The sequence below is a fragment of the Agelaius phoeniceus genome, chromosome 20 (genome assembly GCF_051311805.1).
Source record: "Agelaius phoeniceus isolate bAgePho1 chromosome 20, bAgePho1.hap1, whole genome shotgun sequence".
In the NCBI taxonomy this organism is placed as follows: Eukaryota; Metazoa; Chordata; class Aves; order Passeriformes; family Icteridae; genus Agelaius; species Agelaius phoeniceus.
In genome coordinates, this window is record NC_135284.1 from 4,380,351 (window position 1) to 4,391,816 (window position 11,466).

Here is an 11,466-nt window from a genome sequence, read left to right on the forward strand (position 1 = left end):
AAAATTCCTGCTCCATGTGAGGTCCTGGGGGGTCCAGAGGGTGGAGGAACCAAAGGAAAGTGGCACATTGGGGTCAGCTGCTGGAGGAGCACACACTGGACACCCTCCAGCAGGAGCTGCCTTTCGGATGCTCTGCAACAATCAGCAGAGCCACATTGCAATAAAATTACTGGAGTGTTTTATCTGCTTAGTTTAAGTTAATTTCAAAGCAATTGGGTACAGGCTGTTGATTCTGCTGGGGTGGCTGCGAGCCTGAGAGATGTAGAGAGAGTGAAGTGAGATTGCACCGAAAAACTGCTGTGAAATCCTGTCAACTTTCACTGCCCTCAAACCCCTCAGTCCTGGGGGCAAATGGGCAGGGAGAGGGCCCAGACAGGTCTTTAATAAAGGATGTGCAAAGGAAATTTTTCTCACATTTTTCTCCCTGTACAATATCTATGTCTCGTTTCAGTATCTTGGAGAAGAATCATCAAGAATCAGCTCAAACTGGGGCTCTATGGTGTGAGCAGATGAAGTGGTTTTGCCAAAAAATCCTCCCTGTTTACAATCCCAAAGAGGTTAAAAAGGTTTGGGGGTAATTTAGGGCATATCCACTGTGGTGGGGGTCTTACTCAGGCAAAGGACCCTCCAGGTGGGGTCTCCCTCGATTTTTCAGGTGTTTATTAAGATTTTCCTCCCTGATTTGAGCATCTTCTGAAGGTCCTTCCAGCAACGTTGGGACAATGGAGCAGGGAGTGAGCTGGCAGCCCAAACCTTTAGAATAAACCCTCAAACCACCAAGTTTCCAGGAAGTTTATTTTTAAACTTGATATTTGAGGCTAAATTTAGTAGCAAGAATCGATTTGTCTCCCTCTCCTCCTCGAGCATTGAGAGCATCTCCCCCTCCTGCTTTTCCTGCAGCCCAGGCCCTGCTGGGGAATCGCTGCCATGCTGAAGGTTAAGAGGTGCTCCAAGATCCTGCTGACATTTCCAGACAGAGAGGGCTAGAAAGGGGCAGGAAAAGGGGGGAAATCAGCCCAAGCAGGGAAACAGAGCTGGGAGTTGGTCCTTGAGCTGGGGACAGGGATAACTCCAAGCTCCCAGGGTTGTTTTTTTCATCCAGGAGCTGCTGTCCAGGCTTACTCCAGCACTGCTTCCCACTTTTAGTTCATAAATTATATGTTTGTTTGGTTATTTTATTTTATTTTATTTTTATTTTCATTTATTTTATTTTCATTTATTTTATTTTATTTTATTTTATTTTATTTTATTTTATTTTATTTTATTTTATTTTATTTTATTTTATATTTTATTTTAAGGCAACTTGTTGGAAAAAAGGGTTGCCAACACCCTGTGTGTGGCCTGGTCAGAGAGACAGGGCTGTCCCTGTACTCTGTGTGTGTATGGGGGTTGTGTATATATATACACACAAATAAAAATATATAAATAAAATGTGTATAATAAATATAAAATATGAAAATATAATATATAAGGATAAAAATTATAAATAGCTATTAAATAGAAATTAAATGTAGGATAAATATGAAGTATGGAAGCTGTGTAAATATACAGATAGAATTTCTATAATATAAAATACTAAAATGTTATATAATGCAATTATATTGATATATGAAATTTGATATAATTATATAATATATGATATATATTATATAATTATACAATAATATATAATATACGAAATATAATTATATAATATATGAAATATTAAATTTGAAATATTTTAAAAGTATAATATATAAAATTGATATATTAAATACAATAAATTACTATTTAAAAAATAAGCCTAATGTGTAAGGATAAAATGCATACTTAATATGAATTATAACAATTTGTTAACGTAATAATTACAATGATTATAATAATAATGCTAATTATTATTCATTTATATAAATTATAAGGCAATAAATTTCTATTGACATCTTCCCCTCCCCTCGGTCCCCACGCGGCGGCGCCACTGAGCCGAGCACCGGGCGGGGAGGGGGACACGGGGACACCGGGACAGGCTCCGAGATGGGCTGGAACCGGGCACTGGGACGGGCTGGAAGTGGGCACTGGGATGGGCTGGAAACGGGCACTGGGATGGGCTGGAAGTGGGCACTGGGATGGGCTGGAACCGGGCACTGGGATGGGCTGGAACTGGCACTGGGATGAGCATGAACTGGGCAATGGAACAGGCTGGAAATGGGCACTGGGATGGGCATGAACCGGGCACAGGGACTGGCTGGAACTGGCACTGGGATGGATGGGAACTGGGCACTGGGATGAGCATGAACTGGGCACTGGAACAGGCTGGAAACGGCCACTGGGATGGGCTGGAACTGGCACTGGGATGGGCTGGAACTGGGCACTGGGATGGGCTGGAAACGGGCACTGGAACAGGCTGGAAACGGGCGATGGGATGGACTGGAACTGGGCACCAGTGTGGGCCAGCATGGGTCACCATGGGCTGGCACTGGACATTAACACACGGGTGGCACTGGGCACCAGTGCGGGCTGAAACTGGGCCCCAGTTTGGGCTGGCAATAGACTGGCAATAGTCGCCAGTTCAGGCTGGCACTGGTACCAGTGCAGTCTGGCAGTGGGCAGCAGTTTGGGCCAGCACTGGGCACCAATATGGGCTAGTATGGGTCACCAGTGTGGGCTGGGACTGCCACCACTGTGGGCTGGCACTGGGCACCAGTACAGCTGACACTGGACACACCAGGCACCAGTATGGGCAAGAACTGCTCATCATTAGGGGCTGGCATCAGAAACCAGCATGAGGCTGGCACTGGGCACAAGCACAGGGTGACACTGGGTGCCAGCGTGAACACCAGTACAGGCTGACACTGGACACCAGCATGGGCTGGCATTAGACACCAGTTTGGTGGCCCGGTATGGACTGGCACGGGGCACCAGCACAGGCTGGCACTGGGCAGAGGGGTGGGCTCGTATTGGGCACCAGTTTGGGCACCAGCACAGGCTGGCACTGGGTACCAGCAAGGACAGGAGTATTGCCCAGCTCCCCAGGGCCCCGAGCTGCCACACCGGGCTGGGACCTGCCCAGGGGACATTCCTGGGGGGAACAGGGTATGGGGACACCCCCGGCAGCGGTGCCCCCTCCCAGCCCAGCCAGGGCCGCAGGGTGCAGCTAATTAGGGGCTAATTGCATTAAACCGGAGCAGCACTAATGCAATTGTGGGATTATCCTGCAGAGACAGCGACCCCCTCATCGCCGTCGGGGTGACGGGAGGGGGATCAGACACACGGACACGGGGCCTGATCCAGCCCGACCCCCCCAGTCTGCCCCAGTGCCCCCCACCATCGCCCACCCCCTGTGTGCGCGGGATGCCGCCCTCCCCCGGGGCGTTAATTACCCAGCGCTAATGAGGGGCTGATGGGACCGAGGGGGGCCTGCAGGGAAACAGCCCCCCGGGGCTGGCGGCTCCTCCAGCCCGGCACATCCCCGCTGCTGCTGCCGGTGATTACCGAATTAACCGGCTCCATCTGAGCCCGTCTGCCGCCGGGATGTGGGTCAGGGATTACCCCTCTCCATGTCCCCCAGCCCGGTCCCGGCTCTCCCTGTCCCCAGTGCCCAGGAGCATCCCCCGGTCCTGCCATCCCCATCCCAGGCAGAGGAAGGAGGTTCAGGCAGCCGTAATAAATACAAGAAAAGTTTATTGAAAAGAAAAAGATGTGGGAAGGGGGCAGCAGCCCCAGCCCGGGGTAATAAATAACAACCTGGGGAGCACCAGTTTACAAAATATGGCTCTGGCCAGTGGGGTCCTGCAGGGTCCCCAGTGAGGCTGGTGGGGGCTGCCGGGCACCTCGGGAAGGGGCTCAGGGGGCCCAGCCCCCCGGCACCCCCGGGCACCTGAGGAGGGGCTGCTGGACAGTCCCAGCCCGGGAGGGACGTGGGAGCAGCCCCATCCCTGCCTGTCCTGAGAGCCACCGCGGTGCCACAGCAGCGTCCCCAAGCCGGGGGCACCAGCTGCGGGCAGGGGCTCAGCACCACTCGGGGCACCCCTGGGTGGGTGCCCCAGTCACATCCTGTCCCCCTCCGGGGCTCAGGCCAGGATCTTCTGGGGGATCTCCACCGAGGCTTTGATGAAGATGGCGTTGTCCCGCACGTAGTTCCGTTTCCTGATGTCCTCGTGCGAGATGAACTTGGGGTAGCCGAAGCCCAGGGTGCTCTCGTCCAGGGAGCTGCGCGAGGCTCCTGGCTTCTGGAAGTTTTTCCAGTTGGGGTCGGGGTGGAAGGTCTCGGTGATGTGCTGGGGCTTGGAGAGCGAGGGGTCGCTCTGGTCCAGCAGGGAGAAGGTGACGCGGTAGGAGAAGGGCCACTCCAGCAGGTTGTCGTACTCGCCCGGCAGCACGCGGATGTACACGGACAGGTGGCTGCTCTCCCCGCTGCCGTTGCCGTTGAGGAACGCCGACACCTGGAGCTTGTAGCCGTACTTGTGGGTGTAGAACGGGGGGCTGAAGAACTCGTAGTTGCTGCGGGCTTTGGCCTCCTGCAGCTTGCGGGCGTAGTCGGCGATTTTCCAGATGAGGGTCCCGTCGCTGCTCACCGACAGCTCCTCCACGTCCCGGCGCAGCTCCAGGATCTCCTGCCGCTGCCGGCTCACCAGGGCACACACCATGCCCAGGTGGGTCTTGGTGCTCTCCTCCAGGTGCCGGCCCATGGCCAGCTTGGGGCACTGCGGAGACAGCGGGACCGTCAGCAGGAGGAGGGCAGGGACAGTGGGGACAGGAGAGGGAGGTACTGTGCGGATAACATGGGGATGGCATTGGAGCATGGGGACAGGAGGATATGACCATGGGGACAGGAGGACACAGGACAGGAGAGGGAGGTATCATGGGGATGTCATTGGAGCATGGGGTACTGGCACAGGGATGTAATGGGGACACAGGGGTGGCACAGGGACACCTGGTTGGGGTGGCAGGGGGACACTTGGGGACCACATGGATGGGACTGAGCACGAGGGATGGGACAGATGTTAGGAGCGGTGTGGGGGTGTTGTGACACAGCAGGGACAGCAGCCCATGCCCAAGGATGCCAGGGCAGGTTGGTCACAGGGACAGCACTCACCCGGTGCTTGCAGCCAGCTTCCTTGAAGGGGCACAGCAGCATGGCAGTGTTGCAGCTCTCCTTGAGGTGGGTGGGCACATCCTCCCGGGCAATGCTGGGTGTCCCACACTGGTTGGGGCACGGCACAGGGTACCGGGGACACTGGTACTGGTGGTTCTGGGGAGGCAGAGAGGCTGGGAGTCAGCTGGGGCTGGGAGCTGGCAGGGTGAGGGTCCCCATGGGCTCCATCTCACCTGGATGGTGTCAAAGACGAACTCCTTGGAGCAGTAGGTGCAGGGCTGGGTGCGCTTGGGGCACTCGGCCAGGGCGTGCTGGGACAGCAGGCGCCGCATCATGCGGGCCCCACACTTGTTCTCACAGTACACACTCTCCTGGGGACACGTGCCCTGATGGCCCTGGGGACCACGACAGCATCATCACCCTCTGGCTGCCCTCACCAGCCAGCCCTGACAGGGATGAGGACACACAGTGCCCCCACAGCCAGAGGGCACAATGATCACAGAAGTCCAGATGTCTACCAAGGCTGTCCCCACCATGACGTGTCCCCCACAGGGTCCCCCCCAGTGCCCACCTCGAAGGCCTCCCCAGTGAAGTCGCTGGCGCAGAACTCGCACTTGACCCTGCGCTTGGGGCAGCCGTGCTGGACGTGCTCGGGGAGGTCCCGGCGGCTCAGCTTGGCGCTGCACCGGTTGGGGCAGGGGATCACGTTGAATCCACAGGTGCCAAGATGGGCCTGGGGGACACAGGGATGGTGATGGGGAGGCCTCAGGGTACAACTCTGCCCTCCCCATCCTGCCAGGCCCTACCTGGAGGTGCTTGATGAGCCCGCTCCAGCGGCAGCCCTCCTCGCTGTGGATGCAGCGGATGGCCAGGCTCAGCACCTGCGCCTCCAGCTCGGGGTCGGGGTAGATCTGCAGGGGCAGCAGTGGGGTATCAGCATCCTGCACCGGGCTGTGGGGGCACACAGCCCCCAGCACAGCCTGGCAGGGAGCCCTGGGCACGCTGCCCGGGGCCGGATCCCCCCGGGCACACCAACAAGAACCCTTTGTCGGGAGCTGGTTTCCGCTCCCGGCCCGCGGCACAAAGGGCTCTTGCTTCCGCCCGGGCGCCCGTGCCAGGCTGGCAGGGCTGTGCCAGGCGCTGTGCAGAGCTGGGGACAGCCCCTTGGTGGGGATGTCCCCTTGGAGCAGGGGACACATCCCTGTGCCAGGCTCACCTTGGCGTAGTCCAGGGGCAGCTGGTCCTCCGGACACTTGAAGACGCCTTCGCTGCAAGACACAGAAGGCTCAGGATCACTCAGGATCACCAGTGACACAGCCATGATGTCCCACAGGTCCCTGCCATCCCACCCCAGGACACAGCCACCATGTCCCACAGGGTCCCTGCCATCCCACCCCAGGACATTGGTGCTGTCCCTGCACTGCTGAGTGCTCACCCCGTACCAAACCCAGCCGCCACCCTGGGGGAGCCACGGCTCTAATCCTGCTCCATCTGTCTGAGCTGGGAAATGCCCCCGCCAGACACCGCCCCAGGCAGCCCCCCACCCCCGGCCGCGGTCCCCAGGGGCCTGGGCCAGCCGCCGCCAGCGTGGCACCATCTGGAGCCCCGGCAGCCCCGGGCCCATCCCGTCCCCTGGGATTAAGGAGGGTGCCGGCGGCTGGCCAGGAGGGGGCCGGCAGGGCCGGGGCAGCCCCAGGTGCCGGGGCCCAGGGGAGGTGGGGGAGGGCAACAGCTGGGCGCCAGATGTGCAGCCCTGATGCGTGGCCCTGGGGCTCCTGCTCCACAGGAAATGGCCCCAGCAGCCACCACGGTGAGTCAGGACAGGGGGACAGGCAGCCCCCCCGGAGGGGTCCCCATCCTGCTGGGCCCCCAGGATGGGGTGTTCCTCCTGAGAGCTGTCCCTGAGGTGGGAAGGGCCCTGCTCAGCCCTGCCACGCAGAGGAGCAGCAGGAAGTGGAGACAGGGACCCAGCCAAAAGGCAGCCCGGCCTGTGACAAAGCTGGCCAGGAGTCACCATCACCTCTGGTCCGCACATCACTGTGCCCAGGGGTAGGAAAGGGTGTCCATGCACTATCCCTGATGGACACTGGGGTGGGAGACCACAGGTGCTGCCTACAGGGACGTGCAGCAGGCACACAAAGGGACCCTGTGGCTCTGCTGTCTTTGAGGTGACACTGGACAAGGCTGTCCTGCCTGGACAGCCCTTGTGCCCATCCAATCACTGCAAGCCCCTGGCAGGCACTGGTGCGGCCTCGACCGGAGCTGCCAAGTGGGTGTGAGACACCAGGACTGAGCCAGCAGTGCCGCCGGGCACGCGCCAGCCGGGGCTGCCTGGCCCTGTCCCCTGCAGCCACCAACCCTGAGCTGGAGTGCAAGTGAACCCCAGGAACCCCAGGAACCGTGGGGTGTGACCCACGTGAGGAACGTGAGTCTGCCACGTGCCCACTCTGTTTGTCGCAGGTGGTTTTGTGGGAGTCATCAGGGATCCACCGAGATAAGGTGGATCCGTACACCGAGATAAGGTGGATCCGTACACTGAGATAAGGTGTTCGCAGACAGGGCCGGGCACCCGGCCCTTCCCGGGGAGCCCGTGGCATTGCCTCGTGGCTGGGATCACTCTGCTGCCTTGCCAGGGCTGCAGCTGTGCCTGCACCCCGTGCCCGGTGTTGGGGTGCTGGGGCTGGCGGGGAAGTGGGACGATGACCCAAAGCCAGCGCCTAATCCCCGACAAAGCCTCCCCATTCCTCACGCTTGGCCGGGCAGGGAATGTGCTGAGGCAGCACCCGGGGGGACCGACCGTCCTTGCCTCTGACCTTCACGGCGTGTTGGGGCACAGCGAGGTGATGGGGTGGGGAGCCCCGGCACCCCCGGTACCCCCCGGCACCCGTTCCCAGCACCGCGGTGGGGCCGGATGCCCCAGCCCATGGGAGCCCCAAACTGATCCGGGACAAACACGTTGTTCTCATAGGGGGGACCCCCGAGGCCATTCCCCCCGGCGGGAAGGTGCGGGGGAGCGGGGGGACAGATGCGCTCAGACACGTGTCCCGGGGCACGCCCGGTTTCACAGAAACCGGCCCCGGTGACGGTGGTGCCCGTGAGCTGTCCCCGGGCGAAGGTCGCTCCGGCTGGGAAAGGCGGGGAAAGGCCCGGGGTGACGCTCGGTACCCGCCGGCACCCCCTGGTCGTGCCCCGCGGGACCCCCGGGACCGCGCCGAGTGCGGCGGCGGCCACGAACCGGGACAGCACCGGGACAGCACCGGGACAGCACCGGGACAGCACCGGCCCCGCACGCGTCCCCGGCTGCCGGTACCGGGGGTCCCAAACCGCGGGGCTCGGAAGAGGCCCCGGCTCCTCGCTCCCCGCACACGGCCGGGTCGCGCTCACCCGTGGGCGCGGGGACCCCGGGATTGACCGTACACCCCTCCCCAAAAACACCCCCGACCACTTCCTCCGGCGGGGCCGGGGCAGGAAGGGGTTAAGCTCGATTCTCGAAACTCGCCGCTCCGGGCTTCACCCGGCCCTCCTCTTCCTCCTCCTCAGCGAAAGGGGCCACGGGCCGCTGCACCCGCGGGGCGGCTGTCACGGGCTGGGCGCGCCCCGCACCCCCTCCCTGCCCCGGGGCACCGCCGGGCACCCCGCACCTTTCCCTGGCCCGAGGCATCCCGGGGCACCCGCACCTTTCCCGGGGCACCCGCACCTTTCCCGGGGCACGCGCACCTTTCCCGGGGCACCCCAAACCTTCTCCCGGGGCACACCGCAGCCGTTCCCCCGCCCGGAGCACCCCGCATCTCTCCCCAGGAGCCCCGCACCCCCAAGCACCCCACGTCCCTTCCCGGGATATCCCGCATTCCCTCCCGAGCCCGGGGCACCCCGGGACACCGCACCCCGGGGCCGGCGGCGGATGGGGGGTGGCGATGGCGAGGAGCACCCGGTGCCGCCCGGGGTGCGGAGCCCCGCATCGGGCAGTGCGGGCGGTGCGGGACCGGGGCACCGTACGGGGGAAGGGGTGCGCGGACTAACATCGGCTCGGGTCTGCCGTGGGGCGATGAGGGTCTCACCTGAGGAACTCCTGCAGGCAGGTGTCGCAGAAGCGGTGGCCGCAGGTGGAGACGCGGACGGGCTCCCGCATGGGCTTCCCGCAGAGCGGGCACAGCACCCGGCGCCGCGGCCGCTCCAGCAGCTTGTAGTCGTAGCCCGGCATCCTCCACCTCCTCCTCCCGCCGCCGCCGCCGCCGCCGCCGCCGCCGCCGCCGCCGCCGCCGCCGCCGCCCCGCGCCCGCTCGGCTCCGCGCTCCGGCCCGGCTCCGCCCGGAGGCCGGACGGGGCGGTGGGACCGGCCCGAGCCCGCCCCGCCACGGGGGACGGCACCGGCATCGCCACCGCCCCCCGCCCCGACCCCGCCTCCCCGCCCCGCCGCCGCCGCACGGGGGAGATGGAGCCGTGCCGGCATCCCGGGGGCTCGGGGAGCATCGCACCGGGGACAGCCCCTCCGAGGGGTTTGGGGGGCAGCACGTGGGGACAGCCACCCTGGGGACCTGGGGAGCACCCCGCTGGTGGGTTTGGTACCCGCCACACTGGGAACGGCCACAGCAGGAGTTTGGGGAGCATCAACATCACATCACTCACGGCCCCCTCGCCCCCTGCAGCCTCCCCTGGCCCGGGGCTGGGCTCTGCGGGCACACACTGCGGTGTCCTCGCTGTCCCTGCCTGCCCTCCCTGACTCAGAGGTGTCCCAGGGGTGCCACACTCCTGCAGGCAGCCCGAGGGCACGGCTGTGCCCCTGAGCCAGGCTGGAGGTGGGATACAGCCCCCAGGCCCCAGCCATCACCCACAGCAGGACACGGAAGGGCTGCCCTGAGCCCTCCACACCACAGGAACGAGGGGGACAAACGCTCCTGTGGCTTTGTCTTGCTGGGAGCTCACACCCCAGGCTGCAGCCAACAGCCTCCCTCCAGCCACGGTTTGTAACTGAGCAAGAGCCTGGAGGAGGGAGAATAAAAGCAAATCTGTCTGGCTCCAGCCCCCTCGTCACTCTTTCAGAAATCAGAGCAGCATATGGGAGTATTTGCCCCTTTCCCCAGAGATGGAGCCGAGCAGATGACAGGCTGTGAGCATGTGTTAGTCCCACCAACGCTCGCTCCAGCCAGCTTCCCATTAAGGGCGGCAGTTGCTCCAGCCCCAAATGTTAGCAGTTTTCAATTAGCAAATGGCAGAGGAGAGGGATTCCTGGGGGACACGCTGAGCAAGTCGAGCTCTATCACTTGTCACTCAAGGAGCTCACGTTACCCTTCTCCCTGAGAGGCTCTGCTTAAAATAAAACCCTGCAGCAGCCCGGGGGGATGCAGCCTGCTCGCTGCCAGAGCTGCCAGGGAAGGGATGGGTGGCTCATTTTTGGGGTTACCCTGAGGGATGGCAGGTTGTTCAGAGCTGCACTGGGGCTCCCAATCATCAGGGAACCTTGTACTGGGGTACACTGAGCACGAGCTGCCATCAGCAGGGGATTTACCAGGAGATGTGAGGCTGCTCAGATGATGGAGAGCACTGAGCTAAATTTTAACCAGCTCCCAGTGATACTGGAAACCCGACAGGTAAAAACAACTGACAGGGGACAACTGTACAGGGAGCACAGGGGAGCAACAGCCACCTTGAGCTGGGGTTGAGGCGCTCCCTGGCCCGGTTTGCTCAGGGCTGTGGCACCCCCAGGGCAGCAGCCCCATGGTCCAGCTGGTTCTGCCACTCTGTGCCAGCAGAGCCCGGAGCCAGGCTGTCTCCAACAAGAGATAGGCACAACCCAGACACTGTCCCTGACAAGCTGTGACCTGGCCCCAACTAGAAACTGTCCCTGGACACGACTCTGGGACAAGGTTCAGGCCAAAAGGACGGGTCCTTGGTATCCTGGGGGTTGATGGGACTCCAAAGACAGGACACATCAGTCCTGTAAACACAGGCAGCCTGTGCCTCCGATGACAACCATGAAACAGCCGACTTTTATCATTATTTACTGCTTCTCTTTGATGTTTTAAAATTATTCTTCCCTAACCTCACTGAAGAGCATCTCTGCTAATTAGCCAGGAGCTGACAAAGCCATCAGAAGGTGCTGGCTGTGCCGGCAGGGCGGTGGGGAGGTGTCAGACCCTGCAAACAAAGATCCCTCCTTTTCCCCTCTCCCCAAGCAAAGCCCTCCCCGCACTCAACAACAGCACAGCCAGGCATTTGTCTCACACAAAGGCGACACTCAGGGCAATTCCCTTTGTGGAGGTGATATGTTCCCTGTCTCCCATGATGGGTCACTTCTTGAAACCATCTGAGTTCGGAGAGGCCTCTTGTCCTCTTCCCCAGCCTCTCCCTGCTGCTCCATCCCTCCGCCTTCTATTTAACTCAAACTGGAGGGACAG

At 61.0% G+C, this 11,466-nt stretch overlaps 1 protein-coding gene across 1 annotated transcript; it reads right to left on the bottom strand.

Moving 5' to 3' along the window:
• Positions 1-3,637: 3,637 nt before the first annotated feature.
• On the bottom strand, positions 3,638-9,304 carry TRAF4 (TNF receptor associated factor 4). Its single transcript, XM_054647024.2, has 7 exons — positions 9,130-9,304; positions 6,288-6,339; positions 5,878-5,982; positions 5,643-5,804; positions 5,305-5,466; positions 5,072-5,227; positions 3,638-4,679 (listed from the first exon to the last, which is right to left on the bottom strand). The coding sequence occupies exons 1-7, from the start codon at positions 9,270-9,272 to the stop codon at positions 4,047-4,049; spliced, it is 1,413 nt and encodes a 470-aa protein (XP_054502999.1). The 5' UTR covers positions 9,273-9,304; the 3' UTR covers positions 3,638-4,046.
• Between the last annotated feature and the right edge of the window lie 2,162 nt (positions 9,305-11,466).